The sequence below is a fragment of the Patiria miniata genome, unplaced genomic scaffold, assembly GCF_015706575.1.
Source record: "Patiria miniata isolate m_02_andy unplaced genomic scaffold, ASM1570657v1 HiC_scaffold_22, whole genome shotgun sequence".
In the NCBI taxonomy this organism is placed as follows: Eukaryota; Metazoa; Echinodermata; class Asteroidea; order Valvatida; family Asterinidae; genus Patiria; species Patiria miniata.
This window is the reverse complement of record NW_024037061.1, coordinates 13,615,808-13,643,061: the sequence shown is the minus strand read 5'-3', so window position 1 is coordinate 13,643,061 and position 27,254 is coordinate 13,615,808. Positions and strand designations below refer to the sequence as shown.

At 42.3% G+C, this 27,254-nt stretch overlaps 4 protein-coding genes across 7 annotated transcripts; all 4 read right to left on the bottom strand.

Moving 5' to 3' along the window:
• Positions 1 to 4,787: 4,787 nt before the first annotated feature.
• LOC119730930 lies at positions 4,788 to 9,670 on the bottom strand. Its single transcript, XM_038204001.1, has 3 exons — positions 9,538 to 9,670; positions 6,233 to 6,354; positions 4,788 to 6,025 (listed from the first exon to the last, which is right to left on the bottom strand). The coding sequence occupies exon 3, from the start codon at positions 5,881 to 5,883 to the stop codon at positions 5,215 to 5,217; it is 669 nt and encodes a 222-aa protein (XP_038059929.1). The 5' UTR covers positions 5,884 to 6,025; positions 6,233 to 6,354; positions 9,538 to 9,670; the 3' UTR covers positions 4,788 to 5,214.
• A 2,060-nt stretch (positions 9,671 to 11,730) lies between these two features.
• Positions 11,731 to 27,254, bottom strand: LOC119730927 (gastrula zinc finger protein XlCGF26.1-like). 4 transcript variants are annotated; one of them, XM_038203996.1, is made up of 5 exons: positions 27,117 to 27,254; positions 24,259 to 24,343; positions 21,511 to 21,707; positions 16,049 to 16,126; positions 11,731 to 15,105 (listed from the first exon to the last, which is right to left on the bottom strand). In XM_038203996.1, the coding sequence occupies exon 5, from the start codon at positions 14,777 to 14,779 to the stop codon at positions 13,616 to 13,618; it is 1,164 nt and encodes a 387-aa protein (XP_038059924.1). In that variant the 5' UTR covers positions 14,780 to 15,105; positions 16,049 to 16,126; positions 21,511 to 21,707; positions 24,259 to 24,343; positions 27,117 to 27,254; the 3' UTR covers positions 11,731 to 13,615. The 4 variants fall into 4 exon arrangements, with proteins under 4 accessions (XP_038059924.1, XP_038059925.1, XP_038059926.1 ...); XM_038203997.1 differs by having other exon boundaries at positions 11,731 to 15,093; XM_038203998.1 differs by having other exon boundaries at positions 11,731 to 15,028.
• Positions 18,234 to 20,627, bottom strand: LOC119730926 (gastrula zinc finger protein XlCGF8.2DB-like). Its single transcript, XM_038203995.1, has one exon. It carries the CDS (start codon positions 20,611 to 20,613, stop codon positions 19,447 to 19,449), a length of 1,167 nt encoding a protein of 388 aa, XP_038059923.1. The 5' UTR covers positions 20,614 to 20,627; the 3' UTR covers positions 18,234 to 19,446.
• On the bottom strand, positions 20,817 to 21,504 carry LOC119730928 (gastrula zinc finger protein XlCGF7.1-like). Its single transcript, XM_038204000.1, has one exon. It carries the CDS (start codon positions 21,373 to 21,375, stop codon positions 20,836 to 20,838), a length of 540 nt encoding a protein of 179 aa, XP_038059928.1. The 5' UTR covers positions 21,376 to 21,504; the 3' UTR covers positions 20,817 to 20,835.

Sequence of the window (27,254 nt, the reverse complement as noted above, 5' to 3'; positions counted from 1 at the left end):
CGGGACTTGGAAAGGAAATTGACTTGGATATTTTAACTAGCATCGGTATCGTCAATGCTTGCACTATTTTGTCCTTCCACGTCTGTGTTTCCTGATTATTCAAATATGGACAGGTAATGAGTGTTTCTTAGTCACAGGCACGTAGAATTACTTCGTTCATCAACATAAACAGAAAGACGTTTTTAAGATACTTAAAAAAAACTTACTGTAATAATTGTACCCTGTAACGTCAGGCAAGCTTAATCTAAACTATGACCGACCATGGTTTGTCAGTTGAGAACATTACAAGATGAACAAAATAGCGGATAAACATTTGTTAATGTAAATGTAATGTCAAATTGAGACAAGGAAGACACAGAAACGCAAAAAATCCAACCAACCAACAAATTTACAAACAAATCCATAGGTTATAGTCCACATACATGTATTTTGCAGAGTACACTATATTTATGCCAAAGGATCGAGTGTCCCACTTAAGCCATAAACTATATCAGTGCAATGACAACTGTAAAAGGTACCGTTATACATCATGGCTTTTCAAATCAACCAAGCAATACCAAGCCCGTTAGTGTCAACTTTTTTCTTTTTTTGGAAACAGTTTTTTTGGGGGGGGGGAGTTTTTTTTTTGGGGGGGGGGGAAGTTTTTTTTTTTTTTTTTACACGTTTACGAAACGAAGGTTTGGTACGCGGGCATTGCCGTACTTCATGTCCATAATGTACAAGAACGATTTCAGGCCATAGCGAAGTGCCGTTTCTTGGTCCGTGGTTTCATAAAGGACGCGCCGCGCAGTCTATTTTTAGTAACTTTTGGAATGTTGTTTTTTTGGAAGCCCCAAGTCCGGGCCAGAGGTTCACTACCATATCTCTTCAATTCCCCAATTTTACGGCGCTCAGAACTCTCTAATATAGAATATTTTGAGGGTATAACTTTTATTCATGAGCTTGGCGGATCGATTTACCGGTGTGTACCCTTAGGGATGCAACCCTGCAAATAAATTCCCATAGACACTAGTGCTAAATGGCCATACTTCAAAATTCTTTTAAAAATACTCAGAACTCTCACAGGTAGTCAAGCTGCACAGAAAAATGATGATCAACATGTCATCTTTCCTTTTCTTTTCATTTTTTGGTTGGTTGACCATTGACTTTTCGAGATATTCTCACCCAAAGAAGACGACCCCTATTTTTCCCAAAGCGAAAAAGTAGCCATCTTGAAAAACGATCCCTCCACAACATGGCAAAATAGCGCCACTTTTGAGCCCAATAGCATCCAAAATGCTCAGAATTGGAAGCCCCAAGTCCGGGCCAGAGGTTCATTACCATATCTTTTCAATTCCCCAATTTTATCAGAACTCTCTAATATAGAATATTTTGAGGGTATAACTTTTCTTCATGAGCTCGGCGGACGGATTTAGGCCTATTTACCGGTGTGCACCCTATAGATTCATCAGGAATAGTCAGAATTTTTTGGTCTGGGAACCAGACTACTCAGGGGTAGGGCGCCGCTGACGGCAGGTAGGTAAAAAAAAAAATTCAAAAAAAAAAAAAAAAAAAGGTTGGCACTAACGGGCTTTCGTAATATCCTGTTCTGTTGTTCGCTATATTTCCTTTATTGTCCAGAGGCCCATTGTTGATGTTGTGTTGATAGCAATAGGCTTACCCTGAACATTGTGTTGGCAGTCTTTTCAGGTATAGTCACACACACACAAAAACAGGTCTGTATCTTATTCATGCATGGCTGAAAATCAGTGAAAATTTTACTGAACGTTGTCAATACCCAGCTCGCCTGTTGGCTGAAAAATAACCCTGATAACCATTCCCGTTTTTGTGGGAGACAAGATTTTATCCAAAGGGACATTTTTTGGACTTACCCTGTATAAAAATAAAATGTCGTGCACCACAATTATTATTGGACAACGTTATTAGCCCGTGAATTATTTCAGTTGTTCCAACAATATAACTTTGTGATAGATGTTAATACTTCGTAATATAATAATATCGGCACATTATCACATATCTATATACAGGAAGTCCTCGAAAGACTTGTTCGTCACTGTTTTAATCTTGAAGTCTTACATGGGTGAATTATGACAGCATGCATGCTCAAGTTACTATGAGCGAATAATAACACAATAATAAATGCTACAACTTTATTTATTTAATACTCAAAATAATGATGGTTTACCGCAGCAGGCTCCGATGTATACTAAAAGACAAAATAATTAACACACAACACTGAAACAAAAATGTCATGTAAACCAAGCGCTTTATACAGCTAAAATCATGGTAATCGTACAAAATGTAATTGTTTTGTTAAAAGTTAAAAACTACACTAATCCCATGTTATCATATGCTGTTTTACATAATTTGTAACATTTTTGAAAACCTTTTTCAGAAAACTTTCCTTTAATCAACATTCTCATTGCAGTCAAATGGATTAGCTCATCTTGTGAGACATGACCCTGGTTGTGAATATTGTCATGGCACAAGAAATAATCCACTTCTTGGTTAACTTGGGATCTATACATTTTACTCTAAGCAAACAAAACAAATTATGTTACACTGCTGTAGTACATAAGTATTTTGTTAATGGATATTTGTATGCGTTCATGTACAATGTACATGTATATCTAGACGACCAAGCCCGCGGGAACGGGGGGTGCTGTGGGTGCTGCAGTACCCCCAACTATTTGGATTGGGGTGCTGGAATATGCTTCAGCACCCCCTACTCCCGGGCAAAAATGTGTTCCAGCGGCTAAGCGCGGCGCTTCGAAAGTTTAGCATAAACACTGTAAAATATCAAGAGGAGGTATTTTCTAAATCTTCAGGCAGTGCAGAATCGATATTTCTCTCAAGGTATCTAAAATCATGACATGTCCATGATATTTCCGCCTTGGTGGAAGCTTTGACCCGAAAGCAATAACCTCGGCCATGACGATGGTGGCAAAGTTGATTATGCTTACCAGGATTTTTTCATTCGATCTTTCAATAAGGGCAACTGTTCATACCTTTCCCCTGAAGGTTTTTCTTTTCATTAAAAGTTGCATTGACGATGCAAGCATTCTGTACTCAGCATTTACAAATGGCAAGGTTAATTGAAACCAGTCATGCTTTACGCCAATTCCAGTCTAGTTTCGTTTTAATAGAAAAACCTCTTCAGGTTTTACCCCCTGCAAGTTTTTCCTTATAAAAAACTCTGTAGACCAATAAATTATTGCCTATAGCCCCAAACTTGCCATCTACCGATCATAAACATAAAGATACATTTGGACTTTTAGTCTTTTATATTTGCCACCATTCCCTGTATACAAACAAATAACACTGCAAATATATCGAGAGCCACATCGTTTGGTGAGCTAGGACTATGTGAATATTTTTATGAGCAGAAATTCATCCGCTTCCAGTGGAACCATATGTTTTAACTTAAACCAAAAAAACCACATCCTTTCGGGTTTTATAAGTTTCAGTATACTACCAGTATATTTCATCACAGTGCATCCAGAATCCAACATTTTCTGGGGCCTTAAAGCGGGCCCCTGGTCCTGTGGCCCCACGCCGTAAGGGCTCGGAAAATAAAACAAAACATACACGACGGAATTTACTAAATGTAAGAAAGCAGCCTTGCAACAATAATATTTACATGCGATGTCATGCGTAATGATACAATTCTTTTTCCAGAATTAAATGGAACCAAAAATGGAGATAAAAATACAGGGTTCTCCACTTTTCAGTAAAGTTGAACGTTTTGAGAGCAACAGTATATTCTAAACAAAATAATAAAATAAATTGTCTTTATAATCTCTTGTGCTAAAAAAGTCAAATGAAAGTGGCTAGGAATCGCCTCAGATTGCACCACAGAGCATCTATATTCCAAATTGAGCCACGACGTAAGGGTTTTGCGCTCCGCTTTTGTATTAATTTTGTCCGTCTTTTATAAATTCCAGCACCCCCTGACAAAAGTTTGTTCCAGCGGCAGTGTAGACGACAGATTATAAATGCCATATACAAGTAGTACTGTTCAATTGTGCGTTTTTACTTCTAGTTTCATAACTAAATTGATAATGTTGTTTTTCAATTCTTTTTTGGGTGTGATTTGACAAAATCACCCAATTCACAGCGATATGTGCCCACAGACCTCTCAAGGGCGGATACGGGGGGGGGGGGGGGGCATCCCCTCCCAAAAAAACGAAACCCCTTTTTTTTTGTTTTTAAGTGACGTCACAATAAAGTCAGGCACTGCGTACACCATCTTTTCCTAAAAAAAAAATCGGTTAAATTGGTCAGAAATTGCCTCGTATCGCACCACAGAGCATCTAGAATCCAAAAAAATTAGGAGCCCTTAAGCCCCGAACACCTCGCCGTAATGTTTTAGACACACTTTATGGTGATTTTGCCCCCCCCCCCAAAAAAAAAATTAAAAAAATTGTGTTCTGGATCCGCCCTTGAGACCCCTGTAACAAATTAAACTTCCCTTAACACAGTTAGTGGTTTTTCAGTCTCACGCTTTGGTCATTGCACACCAAAGCAGTGGCGCACCCGGGGGGGGGGGGGGGGGGGGGGGCTCTGGGGGCTTGAGCCCCCACCCCAGAGGTTGTCAATTTGTTGGGTTTTTTTCGGGGTAATTAGTAGTCCCACGACTTGACCTTGGTGATATGTTTGTGGCCTATTTTCGAGTAGTAGGGGTGTAAGTGGCGCCACCAACGCTAAAATATCCCCCCCCCCCCAAAAAAAAGCCTTATTTTTTTCTGCGCCACAAATTTTGGGCAAAATTTGTTGAACAATTTTTTACTTCTAAATTTTTTTAAAAAACAATGTTTGAGCCCGGCCCCCCTAGCCAGATCCTGGGTGCGCCACTGCACCAAAGCTGGGCAATTCTGGGAAATAAGCAATACACACAATTTGAAGCATGTCGACTTTGTGCAAGAAGCATTGGTAATGGCCTATCATGATGTCACCTGTAAGCAAGTTATGAAAAATCTGTTTGTTTTCTTGGGAGAAGCAGTATACATTTGAGAAAATGAAATTGGATGGTACCTATTCATTTCTTGGGAACCTTGAGGAAAAAAATAAGTTCAATGTATCTTTGTGTTTGTTTCAGTGTTGTATTTATACATAAAAAACTGCTATAATATATAGGATGATTTAAGGAAAAAAGTGTTAGCTATAGGCTTATAGGCCTAGTTTTAAAAAAAAATAAACGTCTAAGATAAGCGTTTACTTTTTGTACCCATATCCGCTACAATTAGGACATGTCCTGAAATCATCAACCAGACCGCTTCCTCCACAGTTGGTACATTTGGGACTTGGTGGTGTAAACGCTTTAACTAGTGCTCCTGCAGCTATACCAGCTGTCGCTCCACCTATCGCTCCACCTAGTACAGCACCTCCAATGATAGTGCCAACCCCAGGGAAAATTAGAGTTCCTATAACCGCCCCAGACACGCAACCCCACAGGCCTGCGCCAGTAGCAGCAGCTGCGGCCCCATCACCCTTGATGGCGTAATATGGGCCCAAGAAATGTGCCATAATTACTCCGCCAACACCCGGAACTGATGCGCCTGTTAGCGCTTTCACAATCTCCCCGATGGCATATCCTGCAGCGGCTTTGATTGCTACCATCTTCGTAGCAGAAACAGCAGCGTTGGGGTTCTTCTCCTTTCTGGCCAATTCAATAGCCCTGACCAGATAAATTGGTTCTCCTTCGATACCAATCTTAAGAACTTCATCTTTTTCCGTGTCGTACAGTACCACACTCCGTATTTTTCCCTCAGCAGATGCAGTAAAGCTAGCTTCAGCTTTTCTTAGATCGTTTGCCCTGGAGGCAATCCTTGGCTGTTCATCTTCTGCTGTGTTGTAATTAGATAAAACATATCGACCAGCCATGTTTGTGTTCGAAGTTGCTGCCAAGGAAAGACTGTCAAAAAAGTTGGGCGAGTCGTGTGCTCGGCTGTTGAATTCGTGTATGGGCGTCTCTATTTGTGGGTTAGTTGTGACTCTGATCTTGAAGGCAGTGGTGTTTGTGGATCTGGAATTTTGAACAATAGATAACCAATAGTGTCATGGTGCATGATTTTCAGAAATAATATTAACAAACCTTGCACTTTTTAGAGAATTGAAACATGAACAAAACGCACAGACGTAAAATGCAGATAGATAGATCCTCAACTGTATAGTCTTGGTATGGCGCAAATCCAAAATTCAAAAACAAAGTTATTTAACTTATTAAAAATACCTTCTGTTGTTGACAAGATAATGTGGGCCGTGTGCTCTGTTGAACGCGTACGCGTCTCTGCTGGTGGGTTATATGTAGTTGTTATACTTTTTCTGAACTTGAAGGCAGTGCTGCTTGTGATTCTGGAAGTTTGAACCATAGAAAATAAGTAGTCTGAATTACTGAGTGTCTCTTTTCGAGACTTTAATTGTGAAGTTGTTCAACAAATTAGACAGATGGCAGTTCTCACTACGAATCTCGGTCAATAATTCATTGGTCAAATTCGGGCAAGCAATTTTCTGATCAAGGCTGCCTGAATGGAAATGAATATGAGCTTTCTTTTGAAAAAAAAATCAGGAAAAATTGGACCATACCCAGTCTGTCTTGCATACCTCTTATTTAGCCCTGAAGTCGCTGCCAGAAACGTTTTACTTTAAAAAAAAATTAAAAAATTAAAAAATTAAAAAAATTAAATCAGGCCAAACAAAAAAAATTGTGTGTTTACGGTAACGGCCTGAAAAAAATCCAGGTAGGTAGATAGGGAAATAATTCTATTTTGTAATTTTTTTTTCATTTCAGTTCTGCATGCCTATGTGTGTTCTTTCGCAAAAAAAATTGTATAAAACCACTATTCAAGCATTGAAGATATTCAATCAATACATTTCAATCCAAATAAATTTGTATCGTCGGCCAGGGTTCTCCCCAGGATTTTTTCAAACATGTGGTGGAAGATTTGCTGTGATTCAACAACCCGAAAATGTTTGAACTTTAGAAGCTCTCTGGTGCATTTTAGAGCAAATCTGGGGGTCTTTATCTTAAGATTTGTCCTTGAAATTCAGAGGAGATCTTGTAGGTCACTAATATTTTTGTAATTAAAGAAAAAGAATCAAAATTGTTAACTTATAAAAAATTAACATTTCACAACCTGTGTTTCATTGCTTCCTAACTAGAAAAGTATGAATTACATTTACATGTAAATTTCAAATTAAGAAATTAAGGTGGAGAAAAAAACAACTTTTGCTTCCGATTACATGCCTTTCAAAATAGCGTCAGTAGGTCGGAAAATTATTTCGCCAATTTTTTGGGGGCGCTGATTAATGGACCATCATTCGTACTAATCAAAGAGCAAGGAATCATGTTTATTTTGTGCCTGGATTATTTGCATTTGCGCCACGAAAATTATGAAGACTGGCTATCAAAAGTGATTAAAACTTGCCTCACCTAATTAAAAATATATTTGAGGTCGGTGATTCCACTTTATGCTTAACATACATCACGGCCGCTGGCACCGCCAACATTCCGCCTGGCTGGCCGAACATCGCGCCGTGCTCACGGCCCACGAGGCCGAAAATCTTGCACTACTGCAGAAACACGCTACGATGTTTCGCCACAAGTTCGAGCTTTGCAATCTCGTCATTTTAATGGAAAACACATACACAGAAAGTAAAGATCACGCTCTGTGAATTAATTCGCAGAAATTCTCTTTCTCCAGCGATGTAAAGATCACGTTCTGTGAATTAATTCGCAGAAATTCTCTTTCTCCAGCGATGTTTGTTTGGTAATATTTTTACGATCCAACTTCGGCCCACTACATCATCATGCTACGAAGTATGGACCGGTGCAACCTCGTCCCCAGGGTGTCGAGCAGTACGCACCCACCACTACCTGCTCTCTCACCCTGGTATTGGATCATTTGCATGTGCAAGATTTTTGCACACGTATGCAAATGAGGAACAGTCTGGTGCCTGGATATGCGTTACACATTAGCGTTTGTTTTTGTATGCGGTGTCTGGGGTAAAAACAGAGTCAATTCGTAGCAGCGCGAGCGCGGCGTGAGTTACGAAAACACGATTTTTGAAATCAAACTGTTACGATCTTATCGAGACAACATGCAGTATCATATTTCATATTAATATGAGCAAATTGGAAAGGAAATTAGTATTTTCGAGAAGGCGTGGACGAATGATCGCGAAAACACGTACTGCACGTTATGAATATATAGCACCAAGTACACGATACAAATCCATTACTAGCCAATTGCGGTATCCAATCAGGATACAGGAAGAAAGTTTACTATCCAGGGTTTACTATTGGAAACGCGGTTGGAAATAAAGTAAGCACTGGGGACGAGGTTGGGACCGGTGAGAGAGGCAGTAGTCACTGGTTCCGGTCCTTCATCATAGCATTGATTCCGTTAGCTGGCGAAAGGAACCAGTGTACCATGCTGTATGTTAGCTAGGTGGTGCTGGTGGTGGTCGACGACAGAACACATCATCGTGTGCATTTTGATCACACATGCATCCGAAAAACAGGATTTTGGTCAAGATTTTGCATGTCATGATGAAATAATGGCGTATGTAACGATCAAATTGTGCATTTTAATGGCGTGTATGATAATTATATTGTGCGTATCAGGGGCTAAAAAATGTGATCGGCATTTTTTTGTCGGCGTATCGGGCCGGCCGCAATTCCAGCGTATCGGGCCGATACGCACGTTTGTACGCGGGGAGAACCATGCCGTCCGTCGGGCAGCCAGGCGTACCCAGATGCGTTTGTGCAAAAATAATCGTACTTCGTAGTTTGAGAATTCAAGTTTTGAGATCGTCGCGATTTTCGCACGTTTAACACAAGTATGTTTGTGTCAAATCATGGTCAGATTCAAGTGTGGAAAATGGTTTTTGTTCGTGGCAAATAATTAAAAGTACTTGAAATGTTTAAAAAAGTTTGAGGTCGGCAATTTGGCCGAAAAAATTCCAGGTCGGTCGGGTTACCGTAAACACACCAAAAGTGAAAGTTGGAAAAAATCACTCGGGTGGGACTCGAACCCACGACCTCCTGCTTTCTAGTGCAGATGTCTTACCACTCGACCACCGAGCTAACGGGATCGATGGCCGGTTCGAATCTGATGTACATAGCAGCGGGTACCGCATAAACTATTATAAGATGGAATTTTGCGTCGGGGTGATATAAATCAAATTAGGTTTTGCCCTTCACCTTCACCGACGTTTTTTAAACACTGTATACTCAGTGTGTTACCTCCCAAGTGAAAGTTGGAAAAAATCACTCGGGTGGGACTCGAACCCACGACCTCCTGCTTTCTAGTGCAGATGTCTTACCACTCGACCACCGAGCTAACGGGATCGGTTGGCCGGTTCGAATCTGATGTACATAGCAGCGGGTACCGCATAAACTATTATAAGATGGAATTTTATATCATAAAAATTTTATTCCATTAACACCTTCTGAATCCCACTTTGATTCAAACGTAATCGCGCAAAAAAGGCAAGGCATTTCTTCGGAAGAAAATGATTGTTTTAAACACTCACCGAAAAAATATTGTTCTTGCAGTCAGTTCTCTCTCTAATTGCTCTCGTCCAAAAGTGGTGATAAGCTGTGGTCGTTCTGAGAGGGTTCTCTCTCTAATTGCTGTCGTCCGAAAGTGGTGATAAGCTGTGGTCGTTCTGAGACTGGGGCAGCTGCCTTATATTACTAAGTTATTTCCTGAGCAGTGACTGAGGCACTTAATTGCAACCAGAATGTGATTGGCCTCTGCGCGCGCGCTGTCAATCACACATCACTGACATGCCTCATATGAGACGGACGTCATATTAATGTGACATAGCGACGCAATATGGGCGTTACACAACTTTGTGTCACCGACACTGTGAAATGACCACGTATTATCGGTGGATATGTTCAAGGATGTCGGTGACACTTTCAAACACGTGATTTGTGATCGATACGCACAACCTGTCACAGTGTAGCGACCAGAATGATCATTTTGCATTTTTTGCTCCGCGCGAGTTCAAGTGCAACGACTTGCGTGTTGTGCATTTTTGTCTCCAGAGAGCGCTGTTGCGCTGTTTTGCGCTCGCCCTTGGGCAATTAAGTTCGCGCAAGAAATCATGTTCGCTCGTACCCCCGCCCTGCAAACAGGACGCTGGGATACGCCGTGATGAGCTTCACAGAATCTTGTGAAGGAAGTGGCCTATGACCTATGTATAAAGCATCTGGCTGCAGCTGTTTAAAAAGCAGTTAGACAATGTGCGCAAATGCTATCCGAAATCTTCCATATAAATGCACACGTTCCATACCGGATGTGATTTCTGTTTCATGCGGACCATGTGGACACAATTTTGAGCGTCGCATGATGCAATCCGACCGTTCGTGATTCGAAACGGAGCCTGAGCAAGTGACGGGAATTGTAAATTTACAACACAAATAAGTTTTACGGAATTTCCTACATTATTACGTTTTTCAACGAAAAAAAATCTCTAAACTGGAATAAAAGAGTAATGAATCAGTCTTAACGGCCGTTTCAAACCTTGCAGACTCATGACCGTGATGACGCACAGGTCACAGGTCACGCAAAATCCAACCAATCAGAGCGTGAATTCATCAGAGTATCTAATCCCAGCGTCCTGTTTGCAGGGCGGGGGTACGAGCGAAGAAATATTGTTGACCATTGGTTAACCATAGTTCGACTAAAGTTAGCCCAAACTCTAGTCGACGGTGGTTGACTACGCTAGTTGACTAACCAGCCTATACTGCGGCTGGTCGCGTACTTTTTTCTTTTTTTTTTGGCAGAATAGCCTACATCGGGTTTTTTTTTCAACCAATCGCATCGCGCACGCACGTACCCTATCATGAATATTAACGCTGTGTGGATCGAAGACACTTGGGTTCTCGTAGTGTTTTCCCTTCACTAAACTTATCCCAAGTTTCTCCAATCAACACAATATTTTGATGAAAATGGACACAGGTTCAAACCACAGATGCGATCCATAGTTCATTCCACTATCCACTCCACTGTGGCATAAGCCGCAGTCTGAATATAAAACAATTAAAGCCGATCGCCTGATGACGCAGCTACGGCGCTCCACGAATTATCAACAATATACCACTTATTTAGATACCGAGGTTCACGTTGACATATTGGGGCAAGAAAGGTGACTGAATTACATCAAACATCTCGCCAAGTCGAGATGACGACTTGCCAAAATAAATTATCTCCTCGGGTGGGTGATGAGGCTATGGTGTTGAGATGACCGTGTCTTGGCGAGATAAAGTTTTCTTACTGGTGGCGAGATGTCTTGATGAGATAAATAATATCGTCAAGACGGTTTTTATCATGAAGTCGAAGAACTGGAAATCGACTTGGCGAGGTAATCATCTTATTCAAGGGATTGAGCTGCATAATGTACATGAACACGTTCTGTACAGTGTTCTTCAATAAATATTAGTTTGACTCGTCTTCAGACGAAATCTTAAAATGTATCTTTTATTTTACAGATAAATTTAAATTTCTTTTATGTCAAGTTCACGTCCACTACTACCCCAATCTTATTGCAAGCTGCACGAACAGACCCGGCAGTATATCATTTTCCACTTCTTATGCTCTATACAAATTGAATGTGTCATCGAATCTGGTGGGCAGGCGGATGTAGGCCTACACCAAATGTCCGAATCTAAACTTTTAGCACGAGTTGATTTGAAACTGAAGCAACACAATCCGTTACTTTTGAACAGCACACTTTATCAACTTTTTATTGAATTCGTCTAAAAGAAACATTCTAAAACAAATCTTCATGCGTGGCATACGAGCTAAAGATGGGGCAAAAATTAAACAATAGACAATGCATATCCTTTATACAGAGGTCAGTATTGGTGTGAGTAATATATGGAAAAGCACATTTCAACTGTCTGCAATGAGTTATGTTCATTATTCCAATGACTTCATCTGCAATGAGTTATGTTCATTATTCCAATGACTTCATCCTAAAACCACCCTTTATAAAGTCTCTTTAATTGCACTGCAACCTGTATCGTTACAAAACTCATTTCATAAAGTATGTAAACTCTGATAACTCAAAACAACTGTTAAGTCAAACAAAGAATCCATTCCCTTCAGTAGTATAACAATGATATACAACCCTAACTCGAACTCTGCTTAAGTCGAATTTTGAACCATTGTTCCCTTGAGGTTCGACTTATTGAGATTTCACTGTATTAGGCTTGGGAACGTATCCCTAATATGTTTCCTCCAGACCCGACGCCGGGTTATCCCATTTGTGAATGCATGCTTGGTAAACATGAATCCAGCAAAAGAAAGTACATGTACAAACATGTATATACGAACGATATGATTCTGATAAAGAGGTGGGAAGCAGTCAACCCAACAAGAACTGAATAACAAAACTGCATTCCTTTAAAAAAGTTCAATAATAGCTAATTTCATAATACCTTGAGTATCTCCAGCTCCAATGCTCATCAGGAATTCGACATATAGAGCTGGAGCTAAAACTATACTAGATTCTAAGAGTCCCAAAATCGGGACTCTCTGTATCTGGATCACAAAAATGGTCCTTTCCCCTCTATTATCCCAACCCAGATTCCATTAAACATTATAAAGACATGTTTAATTGAAACTGGGTAAATATATTTAAGGGTAAAAAGAACCATTTTTGTGATACAGTTACAGAGAGTCCCAATTTTTAGGGACTCTTAGAATCTAGTTTCTACAACATAGTTTTAGCTCCAGCTCTTTATTATGTTGAATTCCTGATGAGCATTGGAGCTGGAGTTACTCAAGCTAATCTCATAATAAGAACAGGTCAACATATATTCTTTAGTACAATTGTCTGAAACCATGCATCTTATAATAACCTTTACAAATTTTAGCTTTTGGCATGAGTTGTAGCATGCAAATTAACACATAACATCAAAATCCCATACATAACATTTTATACAATTTGTCTAAAGGTTGCAAACCCACATAAAGGTCAAGGGTCATGTAGATCCTACAGACCAAGGGGCTCATTTGCTAACAAAATGAGCAAACAACTAAAAAAATGTATAAACGTCTTAACAAAATTCTGAAGGCAAAGATCAGTATTTAACTGATCTAAAAAGGAAAGTATAGAGAAAACAGACATTGCTTTTGAACGGTGATAGATTATAAGTTTTGGGTCCTACCAATTTAAATGGACGGTTCGTGAATAGGGTGCATCCTGTCGTGTTTCCGTGGCCACTTTGCCAAATAAAGAAAGGCTTTACCACATAAGCAAATGGTTCACCAACAGTGTGTACCTTGCAATGTTTGCATAGATTACTTCGACTTGAGGCTTAATCGCAGGTCTCACAAAACAATTGGATTCTCACTAGCGTGTGCCCTTTCATGTATGTTTGGATGACTTTAAGAGAAGGCTGTAGTGCAGCTCTCACAAAAATGGTTTGCAATAAGTGTGTACCCTGTTATGCTTATGTACCCTGTTGTGCTTACATAATTCACATTGATATCTAAAGGCAATACCACAGGTCTCATAAAGAAAATTGTTTCTTACCAGTGGCACCATTTTATGTTGGCTTGGAGAGTCTCGCACAGAAAAGGCTTTACCACAGGTCTCATGGTGTCACACCCATGTGTCCTTCTATATGTCTGTAGAGTTCACTTTGACACGCAATGGCTTCACCACAGATCTCACAAACAAATGGTTTCTCATCAACAGTGTGGATCAATTCCTGTCTGCTTAGACCACCAGTGTGGACCTTGGTATGTTTTTTAAGACTACTTCGGTGAGAATAGGCTCTACCACAGGTCTTACAGACAAATGGTTTCTCACCAGTGTGGACCCTGATATGTGTTTGAAGATCATCTCGCTGAGAGAAGGCTTTACCACAGGTCTCACAAACAAATGGTGTCTCGCCAGTGTGTACCCTGTCATGTCTGCGTATACAAGTGTGAGTAGCAAACGCTTTACCACAGGTGTCACAAACAAATGGTTTCTCACCAGTGTGAACTCTCTTGTGCTCAACTAGATTATACCTACGAGCAAATGCTCGACCACAGGTCTCACAAACAAATGGTTTCTCACCAGTGTGTATCCTATAATGTATGTTTAGTTGACTATGAAATTTAAAGGCTTTACCACAGGTGTCACAGACACATGGTTTCTTACCAGTGTGAATCCTGTCATGTATGTTTAGACCTTTTTGATGTGAGAAGCCTTCACCACAGATTGCACAAACAAATGGTTTCTCACCAGTGTGAACCCTCTTATGCGTACTCAGACGATTGCTGTGGGAAAATGCTTGACCACAGGTCTGACAAACGAACGGTTTCTCACCAGTGTGGATCCTGATATGTGACTGAAGGCCACTTCGCTGAGAGAAGGCTCTACCACATGTCTCACAAGCAAAGGGTTTCTCACCAGTGTGCACCAGGTGATGTTTGTTCAAATTACCTCGCAAAGAAAAGGCTTTACCACATGTGTCACAAACAAATGGTTTCTCACCAGTGTGAACTCTCGTGTGTTCCCTTAGACTTATCCTCCGACAAAATGATAGACCACAGGTCTCACAAACAAAAGGTTTCTCGCCAAGGTGTATCATCTCATGTCTATTTAGTCCACTTTGGAATTTGAAGGCTTTACCACAGGTGTCACAATCAAATGGTCTCTCACCGTTGTGGACCCTGATATGTACTTTCAGGTGACTCTGTTGAGAAAAGGCCTCACCACATGTGTCACAAGGAAATGTTTTCTCAAGAGTTTGGTCCCCATTGTGCATGCTTAGGTGAATTTGATGAGAAAAGGCTGGACACAGGTCTCGCAAACAAATGTTTTTGGGCCAGTGGAATCCCTTTTATGTCTTCTCAGAACTTGTCCAAAAAAAAATGGCTTGATCTTGGATTTCATGAACACTTTCTCACCAGAATGCAGTCAGTTGTGTAAGTGTAGACTACCCGTCTGGGAGTAGGTCTTTACGGCATGCCGAGGATTATTTGAGCATCATCACAGGGGCTGGATAGTAATCTTCCTGATGGATGGAGGCGACTGGAAACAGAAAGCGCTTGAATGGTGTTGACAGACGAGAGGTGGGCTCTCTAATTTGTTCTGAAAAAAAAAAAAATGAATACAAAACGAAATTGGTTCATTTTCAATTACAAGCTACAAACACTGCATTTCTACACTATAGCCAAAAAGCATTTGCAGAAGAATTTTGTCTTCACGCAAATGTTGAATTTGTCTCATATTCCATTCTCTTTCATAATGGGACAGGTTGCCTGGTCGAACTCGCCTGGTCTAGCTGCTGAGTTTCACTTGGAACTGGATTTTGCCTGAAATTTACGTAACTTCATAACATCTTTATCGACTATAGATTGTTTATAATGTAATTTGAACCTTAAATAAGGCAATACTACAACATCTGCATGTGATTTTAAGTGTTTATAGTGTATTTTAAGTGATTCTGGGGAATTTGGCACATTTTTGATTAATCTGACAGATTTTTAAGTGCACTTAGCAGAATTTGGGCATGACCTTACGGTCACCCTGGTTAGATCCTGCTAACTTTTTCAAGCTAACAGCCGAGTTGAAGTCAATGAAGAGGCCTGCCGATTGATATTGTACAGATGCAGGTTCAAGGGTTCAACGTGCGATGGATTACTGGATTCACTTGTTATTACTGCGTGTTTGCGATTCGGGCGATTCACAATGCAGTGCACCACCAAGAGTTTGCCGTAGAGAGTCTATTTTCAAGTTTGGCCCATTTGAACAAGTGTCATCAGTAGACAACTTGAGCTAACTTGTTGTAGATTGGGGCATAATAGCGGAATAAAAGGAAAAGAAAAGTGCAAACAGATACCAGAACTCAAATCACACATTTGTGAAACTACTGACCGGAAAAACCGACAATTTCCAGATGTCCTGCCCTTCAAATTTGTCAACCATCGCCCACAATGCACTGGGAAAAATTAACTCTGTGGTAAACTCTTGGTGGCGCACTGCACTGTAAATCTCCCAAATTACAAAATCATCACATATGACTGGATGTTACCTTCTTGATGTCTCTCCTCGACTGATTAAAGAATCAGCTGTTTCCACACAGGACTTGGTTGTCAGTCTTGCCCCCTGCCTGGAAAATACAAACAAAATGAAACATTCTGATTCTAGTTAGTCCAGAACTGTGTAAAGTTTCATAAACCTTACAGCAAAGGAGCTTGAGCAACTCCAGCCCTAAAATGCGCACGGCATTGGAAAATTCGCGTTTCCCAGTGCCATGAGCGTTAGGGCTGGAGTTACTCACGATTTATCTACACTTCCCCAAATTTCTCGGGTAACATGCGTGAAACGGCCCTTGCGCATCGTGCTTGCGCATGTCTTAGCGCGCGACTGCAGTCAAATTTCTGACGGGTTTCAATGAGATTTCATGTAATGCGCCTGCAGCTGTCGATGACTCACGGCGCGCGCAAATAAGCCTCTGAATGACGTCACAGTTTGTTTACATGTGCACTTTTCTAAGGAGCAAGTGGGGGCCCACAGTCAATGAGCACCATAGGAAAGCACACACGTAAACAAAGTGCGACGTCATTAGGACTGAGGCTTATTGTTCTACATGTTCTATTTGTTGTTCTATGCGGGGGCGCGGCATATCACGTATCGACAATCCGTTCAGTGCATTTTGGCCATAGTAATTATTAATTAATTATTCACACACACACGACTAACAACAGAGGGTGCTTTTTCGAATGCGTCTGCATCTTAGTGTGATGTCATTAAGTACAACCTCGTTTCCATGGGTATGCGATCTTCCTGCGCCATGTTGTTTCCCATCATGCCTTGCACGATCTTAACCCCCGGAACTGCCTAATTTAAATGTGTCAAATAGTGACACATTTAAATTAAAGGGAATATACATCATTTGCTTTTGCTGTAATTTTCAGAAATGGATGGAATTGGGGGATTGGAAATATAAAGCAAATATAGTTACACTGACTTTTTGGAGGTTTTGGGTTCGAAAATGCTATAAAAACCAAGAAAAACGATCATTTACCTGTAGTCTGGTTCCCTGACTCCATATAAGAAGAAACAGAGCAGTTTACATACATTGGGGAATTGTAAGGTCAGGGAACCAGTCTAGCTGGCTCGTACCCGTTCATAGGTTTGTAATCGATTGCAAACAAGTGCAATAGTCAATTGGGGCCAGTATTTGAAAAAAAGCCAGTTGTTTCCAACGCTGATCGGCCGATCAGCGTTGGAAATTGATACAAAAATACCACTTTTCTTGAAAATGACAGTATACCAGGTGCCATAATTTTACAGGATGCTTTAGACTGTCATTTACCAACGTCCTATTAAGGTATTTGCAAAAACTTGGTAGTTTTATTTTTCGATGTTTGCAAATGTTGTATATTCCCTTTAAGACTGCAGTCGATGTAGGCCTATCTAAGTCAAACTCTGATTTAACTCAAAACAACTGTTAAGACAAACAAAGAATCCATTCCCTTCAGTAGTATCACAATGATATACAACCCTGCTTAACTCAAAACTCTGCTTACATCAAATTTGGAACCTGTTCCCTTGAGGTTTGACTTATCGAGATTTCACTGTAAATGAACATATCTTTCCTCCGTTTACAATGGAAGATACAGGGTTTATTTGACGAAAAATGAGAATATACCGTAGTCCATATCATATAGGCATCGTGCAGTTTAAAAAATATTTATTCGTACCTGACGTGACATGCACAGCACGTGAGCGCATATAGGGCGTGCAGTCTTCGAAATACACACGCAGTACGCTCTGAAAAGCAGCATGGTCAGCATCATTTACGTGTTCATCAGGGCCAGGGGTAATGAAGGACTCAATGCGCATGCACCCATGGAGTCGAGGCTGCATTAAGTAGCATTGGAACATTGGCATTGGCTAAAGTAAATGCAGATTGAGTGTTTATCCAATGGAGCTTGTAATCAGTATTGCACGCGTATGCATGACCAAGTCACTTAAGTCACGTGTCTAGGCTAATAAAACCTAGACACGACATTTACTACTTTAATGTTGTAAAAAATTGTCTGAGCAAAACAGGCCGCGTCACGTGGCCTGTGATGCGACGCGTACGCGCACAGCCGATGATCTGGCTGCAAACAATACGCGTGGGATTCAGTGCCGGCTATTTCAACAATCAATAATAAAGCGGTAATTATACTCAGACTCACAAAAAGATTTGGAACATGACAACTGACTTTTATGTGTATGTGCCACAGTCTAAAGTTTATTTCATACATTGTGCCGGAGAGTGAATTTCAAGAAAAACCGGACGCTCAATCAAAATAGTGGGTACACCAGACACAAGACCCAAAGAGTAACATGCCTACATTTTGTTAACGAAAAAGATCAAACCATTCAACACTAAAATGCAAAAAAAAGCACAGCAAATTAACATTACAAATAAATGCACAGGTACACATTAAAATAGCTTTACAATAAGCATACGCATTAATACGTAACAGACAAATAAGGTAGCTCCACAGCCGCGGACATATCCATATTGGAAAAAATCAACACTTTAAAAAAATGTATAATCATAAAGTAAGATGATTTTTAAAGGAACAGTTGATCAGCTGTGTTTTATGGGTACAGAGGGTAACACCTCTATGTTCCGACACCCCTATGTTTCGACTGCACATCTTCCTATTCCTAACCCTAACCCTAACCGGGAGTAACACAATCTAGGTTGTCGGAACATAGGGGTGTCGGAACATAGAGCAGTCACCGTACAGAGAGACATACCGGGTACAGTCCAAAAAGGCTCAATCACATATTCCCGAAACAAATGGTTTTTATCTAGCCTGCACCCTTTTGAGTGTGCTTAGAGAAACTGTAAGTAAAGGCTTCATCCAGGCTGGGACATGAAAACTTGTCCCTCACCAGTGTGCAACATTTCATGTTTGGTTTGTTAACGTACAAGTACATGACTTTGACTTTAGGCTGTACTATAGGTCTATGGGCTCCGTGCGCCAACAAAAGAGGGCGCATTTTTTACTACTTTTGAGAGCACTGTGGACGGGACACACAGCGGGAGTGTACTGAACTGTACTGATATCGCTCGCGAAGTACGCATAATTTTCGGAATGTACAAAAGCTATTAGCCACAGCTTCTTAGCATGAGCGTCGATCAGGCTTTGTCGGCGGGCGAATACATTCAAATTTAACTTGCTAAGGTCTCTGAGTCCCACACTAATCCTCGCCCTCAACAACTTTGGATCATTTGAAATACGCAGTGGATGGACCGGGAACCAGTCTAGGTCATTCCCAACTCTCCTTTTCTGGCCTTTGAAGGAGTACTAAAGGTGCACGGAGCCCATATGGTTTCTTACCAGTTTAGACTACATGTACATGTAACCCTCAGAAAACTGCTTTACCAAAGTACATATCTCACAAACAAACTTGGTTCAATTAAGTCCTTGTCAATGGGCACCCATGCCTGTTTAGACTACGTTGAACAGAAAAGGCTTTACCACAGGTCTCACAAACAAATGGTTTCTCATCACTATGGATTCTTTGATGCATGCTTAACGTACTTCGCTGAGAAAAGGCTTTACCACAGGTCTCGCAAACAAATGGTTTCTCACCAGTGTGTAACCTTTCATGTCTGTTTAGACTTATGCGTTCAGAAAAGGATTTACCGCAGGTCTCACAAACGAATGGTTTCTCACCAGTATGAACCCTGACGTGTGCCTTCAGATGATTTCGCTGCGAAAAGGCCTTGCCGCAGGTCTCACAAACGAATGGTTTCTCACCAGTGTGTATTCTGGCGTGTTCTATTAGACGAGGTCGCGCAGTAAAGGCTTTACCACAGGTCTCACACGCAAATGGTTTCTCACCAGTGTGAATTCTTGCATGTTCGTTAAGTCGGTGTTGCACAGAAAAGGCTTTACCGCAGGTTTCACAACCAAATGGTTTCTCGCCAGTATGGACCCTTTCGTGCTTGGTTAGATCACCTCGACCAGAAAAGGCTTTGCCGCAGGTCTCACAAGCAAATGGTTTCTCACCAGTGTGCACTATTAAATGTATGCTTAGACTACCTTGCCGACAAAAGGTTTTATCACAGGTCTCACAAACAAAGGTTTTCTTGTGCACCGCTTTGTGTCTGTTCAGACTTCCTTGCTCAGAAAAGGCTCTGAGACAAACTTCACAAACAAATGGTTTTTCTTCAGAATGAAACCTCTCGTGTGCGTGTAGATGACTTTCACTAGCAAAGGCTTCACCACAGGTCTGACAAGCTATTGGTTTCTCTCCAGTGTGTACCCTTTTGTGTTTGCTTAGACTATCGTTCCGAGAGAAGGCTTTACCACAGGTCTCACAAACAAATGTTTTCTTACCAGTGTGCACCACTTCGTGTCTGCTTAAAGCACCTGGCCAAGAAAAGGCTTTACCACAGGTCTCACAAACAAACGGTTTCTCTCCAGTGTGTACCCTGAAATGTGCATCAAGTTGACTTCGAATGGGAAAAGCTTTTCCACAGGTCTCACAAAAAAAATGATGTCTCACCACTGTGGCACCATCATACATGTACATGTATGTGCCTTTAGATATGTACGCCAACAAAAAATACCTTACCATGTAGGTGTTGCAAGTTAATGTTTTCTCATCTACCTTTTTCACACCAAGTGTTCTAAATGGAATGTACCTTGCAATGTTTTTAAGAGAAGATTACACTGACTTGCAAAGACCAAAGGTCTCACACACACACACAAAAAACGGTTCCTAACAAATGTGTTCCATTAGATGTTTGCTTAAATGACTTTGATCTCTAAAGCCTTTACCATAAGTCTCACATACAAATTATGTTTTCTCACCAGCATGTATCTTGGCATGTCTCTTTAGTTCTCTTAGTGCAGCGAAGGCTCTACCACAGGTTTCACAAGCAAATGGCTTCTCACCAGTGTGGACCCTGACATGTCTGGTAAGACTAACTTCCTGAGAAAAGGCTCTACCGCAGGTCTCACAAACAAATGGTTTTTCACCCGTATGAACCCTGACATGTGCCTTAAGATTAGTCGGACACGAAAATGCCTTACCGCAGGTCGCACAAACGAATGGTTTCTCGTTAGTGTGCACCTTGCTATGACTTTTAAGATTAATTCGTTGCGAAAAGGCTCTACCACAGGTATCACAAACAAATGGTGTCTCACCAGTGTGAACACGATCGTGTCTGTTTAAAGTACCTTGCCGGGCAAAGGCCTTACCACAGGTATCACAAACAAATGGTTTCTCACCAGTATGCACCCTGATATGTCCTTTAAGATGATTTACATTAGCGAAGCCTTTCCCACAGGTGTCACAAACAAACGTTTTCTCACGAGTGAAGTCCCTCTTATTCATGCTTAGATGAACTTGATAACAAAAGGCAAGTAGCACTGTTCTCAAAATTGTTCGCGTCACTGGAATTCCTTCTATGTCTTCTCAGAACTTTGTCCAAAAATAGCTTTATCCAGGATCTCACAGTTAGTTTCTCACCGGTATGCAGTCCGTTGTGTTAGTGTAGACTACCAGCCTGAGAGTAGGTCTTTACGGCATGCTGGGGATTATGTGAGCATCATCACACAGGCTGGATGTTCATCTTCCTGATGTCTGGCAGTGATTGGATCCAACTCACAAGATTTCACAACAGAAAGCGCTTTGCAGTCGGTATTGTCAGACAACAGGACTTCTCTCTAATTTGTTCAGAGAAAATTTTTTTTAAAAATAACCAAAAATCATTCATTTTACTTACAAGCTACAACACGCTGCATTTCTACAATCTAGCCATAAAGCCTTTGCCAAAGATTTGTGCACACACACACGTTTTGTTTGTTTCATGATCTGATCTCAACCCAAACCCCCAAGGGTTCCTCATGCCTACCCTGCTAAATCCAATAGAGTCCAATGGTTACTTCCTCTTAATCCAATAGAAGCCACATGTGCCAAATTTTTAATTGCCTGCTGGATCCAATAGAGTCCAACTTGGCATTATCATCAGTACCCAACCAAATTTGACTCTGAATATGTACATGTTTATTGGTACAAGGGGTTAATTACTGCTCAACCAAAAAGGCTCCAACAGGTTTATGACATAGTTGGATCCTGTTGGATTCAGCAGGATTTTCAATTATCATTTTCACTACAGTCTAGTAATATTGTTATTCATTCCTTATTACAGGGGGGGGGGGGCGCCATTAAATCCTCAAAGTAGGTTTTGTACAAGTTTTGAGAACATTACGGCAATTATACTTTGAAACTGTGGAACTTTCGCATACAATTTGAGAGGTGTAGTAATTGGCTTTTGTCACATCCACATTCCTAACACAAATTGAAAACAAGTGTTAACGTCGCTAATAACGAACATCCTGGATCCACAGAAGGTTTTTGTAATAGCGATCATTTGGTATGCTTTCAGGTCAACTCGGTCCGTGACCAACTCGGTCCGAGTCGACTCGGTCCGCAACCGACTTGGTTAGTGACCGACTCGGTCCATGACCAACTCGGTCCGCGACCAACTCGGTCCATAACCAACTCGGTCCGTGACTGACTCGGTCCGTGACTGACTCGGTCCGTGACCAACTCAGTCCGTAACAAGCTCGGTCCCTATGGGAAAATGTACGCAAAAAGATTGCATTTTTTTATTTTAGGCGGCCCACCCCTTCGCCCGTGCCCGCTGAGCTGAGGTTGCACAGACAATCAAAATCCACATAGGGCCCTACATGTAAAATATTCAAATGCTGCTTTGCCGTTATTCACTACACACACCCCACTGTCAGTGACATCCTAGACCTTACGGTTACATACTTATTTATTGCGGCCAGGCGCGGCACTGTCACCGGTGCACCGGCCGTGCATCAAGGCGATGGCCAGTGGGGCTGTGCGGCCAGGTGCGGCACTGCCAAAGCAGTGCACCGTGCCGATGGCCGGTCCGCCGTGCACCGTGGTGATGTTCGGTGCGGGGATGTGCGGCCAAGGGGCGGCACTGCCACGGGCTGTGCACCGTGCCGATGGCCGGTGGGGCTGTGTGGCCAGGCGCGGCACTGTCACCGGCCGTGCACTGTTTTCTTCACAACTGTCCGAACGCACCCAGCTGGATACATACTCCCAAGGCCCGCCGCGCGCCGGGTCATACGGGTGACCGAAGGGCTGGCAACCCGGCATGCCGCGGCAGCGCAGCCTTCATACGGGTGACCAAAGGGCTGGCAACCCCGGCATGCCGCGGCAGCGCAGCCTACATGTACGACGTAGCCTCGGCACACCGTGCTTGAAACTTATTTCAAAGCTCTTATTTTTATTTAAGCTCCACAAGCTATCCCAGGCCTGAGCCGTCCACATGCTACCTAGAAATTGAGGCGACAGAAACTACATGTATAAAGTGCGTACGGAGATCATTCTGGAAAAAAACCACGCACTCGAGACCGCCTTGCTTTGTTACAAGCAAATGCAGTCGTATTGGGCACATTTTCCCATAGGGACCGAGCTGGTTGCGGACGGAGTTGGTTACGGACTGACTTGGTTACAGACCGAGTTGGTCACGGACCGAGTTGACTCGGACCAAGTTGGTCACAGACCGAGTTGACCGGCACCCTTTGGGCTTAGCTATTTTCAAACAACAGTGGCGCCCTAGTTGACTATTGTTATATTGTACTTTGCATTTACACACCACTAAAATAATAGCGGCCAAATGTGTTCATTCATCTTTTCAATTAGCAGAACTTTACACTGTTCTAGCCCTGGTACACATGTAGTTACAGTAAGACTACTTTGAACATGTGTGACTATTGAATAACAGTACACAATTTTTTTAGCTTACACGTGTGGCTTTTCCCTTCTATTCATAACGGCTATTTGTGGCCTTTCTTCTGACATTTTCCAACAAGAACGTTCAGTACGATTTGGACACAGAAATCGGGAGCAAAAGTTGACGTTTGGTATAGCCAAAGGCTCGGTATACTAGCAGTGTTATATCCACGTTCCACTGTAATTTGAGTTGTAATGTAGATGGTAGAATGTGTGATGAGATTTTGGGAATTTTAAGCAAAGATCCTGCTTAATTCTTCAAGCTTGCAGCATGGTACGGTACTGGTGCAGGTTTAACAGTTTCATTTCGACATTATAGGTTTTGTGGATGTGTGATGGAATAAACTAATGCATCAGTCCCATGTAACATGTGTTTAGGCAATCATCAGTCTTACTACTACATGTCTTAAAGATTATGGAATCAATGCATGGACTGGATGTTACCTTCTAGAAGTCTCCTTGATGAATTAAGAATCAGCAGATTCCACACAGGCATGACAGGACGGGACGCGATTTTCTGTGTTGCCACCTGAAGAATGCAATGGGAATGCATACATTTAAACATTAGCACGTATACTAATATTTGATTCCATCACATTGATAAGAAATATTTAGATACCTGTTTGGAATCAAAAATACATATACTGTATTGCAGCAACTTAGCTTTCGACGTCATCGCGACATCTTCATTCAGCATATAATTAAACCACTCCGGTCATGTGACCGCCTTTTGGGCGATAGTTATCGTAGACGGCTGGCAAGCCGTATCCAGTAACATCTCTGTTAAGGCATGGAGAGGATGGCTTGTAGGATAAATGACGGGAGTGGTTTAATTCACTACGCTGAATGATAACGTCCAGTTTCCCAACCTACTGAGGAGTTTAGTCCAAACACTGGCGCATATGGACTCCAGAAAGATGTCTAAATTTCTCGAAAAATTTGAAGAAAGATTACTAACATGACTAATCTACCCAGAGGGCAATTCTTGGCGGTAGGATATCCATATGAACATGATGAATGAACCTAGGACTACAGGGGCACTGGCACACTGGAGCAGTGGAGGTGCGGAGCCTTGGAATTGCGGAGTCATGCGCCGGTAGAGGGTGCAATTCTCAGAGGTAGCCTAGGTCGACTGCGGCACCACGGCTCAACGCATTCATACGGAGGCGCGGATGTAGAGTGGAGTGGCCCTGTATTCTATAGTTGTGCTAGCTGGAGTTACCCAGCCCTAAATTTTATCATTGGGTAGTCATTTAGGGCTGGAGGACATTTTTCACGCGAACCAGCAGAGTTGGCAGGTCCAAAAAAAAATTCGAGAACTCACCCAAACCTTGCCTGGAATAACCATTACACAGGTCCTTGAAGTAAAAAACGATCCACTATGAAGATTCAGCCTACAATTGCAGAGAAAAAAGGAGGCATAAACCGACAACCGTGCGGTCATGGCGAGGACCGCAATTGGATTTGTGCACAACGCGTTTACCAGTTCATTCTTGCCGGCTGCGCTGGCTGATGGCGCATGACGTCACGTGGAAGCGGAATACCCGAGGACTGTTTCATGCACGATAACCGGCTAACTTTGGTTGCCGTCCAGTATCGCAGCTATGATGCGAGTGATAAACCTTAACAATCGTCGGGTATTCCGCTTCCGCGTGAGTGACGTCATGCGCCATCAGCCAGCGCAGCCGGCAAGAACGAACTGGTAAACGCGCTGTGCACAAATCCAATTGCGGTCCTTGCCATGACCGCACGGTTGTCGGTTTATGCCTCCTTTTTTTCACTGCAATTGTAGGCTGAATCTTCATAGTGGATCGTTTTTTACTTCAAGGACCTGTGTAATGGTTATTCCAGGCAAGGTTTGGGTGAGTTCCAGATGAAATTAGTGTGTAACAGGGACAAAATTGCACATTTTCGAAATTGTTTCGAATTTTTTTTTTTTGGACCTGCCAACTCTGCTGGTTCGCGTGAAAAATGTCCTCCAGCCCTAAATGACAACCCAATGATAAAATTTAGGGCTGGGTAACTCCAGCTATACTATAGTTGTGCCAATTCCATGATCAAAATCTCGCACTGATGGGTTTCATCCCGGCAATAAGCGACCAATTGTGCTCATGATCGTCACTGAAAAGTACATGGACAACCACACATCCACGACTGGCATGAGTAGGCCCCTACCCGGCCCCGTGGTGGATCATTCATTGCAAGCAATATGTACTCCTTGAACTATGAGGCTCCACGTTGCTCCACTACGTGGAGCCTCATACTAGTTCTAGGAGTATGCAATATGCGGGTGGAGCTAGCTGCAGCTGGCCAACAACCATGTCCATAACGAATGTCAGACAAGTCGACCGTTGAGACAACTCGACTGGGGACAAGTCGACCGTTGAGACAACTCGACCGTTGAGACACGTTGACCGTTGAGACAAGTCGACCGTTGAGACAAGTCGACCGTTGAGACAACTCAACCGTTGAGACAGCTCGACTTAATGGAATTAAAATGTATACACGTGGAGCGGAAAAAGTTGCATGGCAGATCCCGGGCGTGGCGCAGGCATACTCGATGCAAAGAGGGCGCTCCGATCCGGTGGCTGTCGCGTTGGGCCGGCGCGCCCCCCGCCCGCGAGGACCGGGCCCGGCCCGGCACGCGGGCACGTCGACCGGCGCGGCAAGTGGGCGCACTAAGCCCGGCACAAACGATGTCACCGTGCACGGTATGGCCATGTTGACCGACCGGGGATGGGATAAGTGGGCGCACAGGGCTGGCAAAAACAATGTCACCGTGCACGGTACGGACAAGTTGACCGGCAAATGGGCACACAGGCCCGGCCGCAAAAACGATGCCACCGTGCACTGTACGGCCACGTTGACCGGGGATGCGCGCACAGGCCCGGAAAAAATGAACGATGTGCACGGACAATCACGCTGCGCTATATGGGCTCTGTTATTATATGCAACAAAAAAACTCCCAAACGGCGATCAGCCGCCGTCAAAATTCCCGGTACTATCCCCAAAACTAGGCCCCAAATGCGAGGCGACTTGTCTCAACGGGCGACTTGTCTCAACGGTCGACTAGTCTTTCCATTTATCGCACACACGGTCGAGTTGTCTCAACGGTCGAGTTGTCTCAACGGTCGACTTGTCCCGAGTCGAGTTGTCTCAACGGTCGACTTGTCCACCCTCCATGACAACGCTATTCAGTATTGGGCAGAAAATCAAATTAAGATTGGAATTATTTTGTCACTTTATAATCATATAATCATGCTTACATACGTTACAGCTGCAAAAAAAGTTTAACTCATTACCTACAGAGGTCTTGTTCTCTTGTAAATTTAGGTTTAAATCGGACCATAGAGCAAGGAATGTGTTTTATAAGGAACAGTCTCCTTCCGATTGTTCACGAAAGCATACGCTCTAAACTCTAGAATTGAAAGAGAATTGGA

Bases quoted from the DNA above. Each gene is read 5' to 3' on its own strand.
- LOC119730930 (XM_038204001.1), bottom strand. From the start codon at position 5,883: ATGGCTGGTCGATATGTTTTATCTAATTACAACACAGCAGAAGATGAA.
- LOC119730928 (XM_038204000.1), bottom strand. From the start codon at position 21,375: ATGAATAAGAGGGACTTCACTCGTGAGAAAACGTTTGTTTGTGACACC.
- LOC119730926 (XM_038203995.1), bottom strand. From the start codon at position 20,613: ATGGTAAGGTATTTTTTGTTGGCGTACATATCTAAAGGCACATACATG.
- LOC119730927 (XM_038203996.1), bottom strand. From the start codon at position 14,779: ATGCACAATGGGGACCAAACTCTTGAGAAAACATTTCCTTGTGACACA.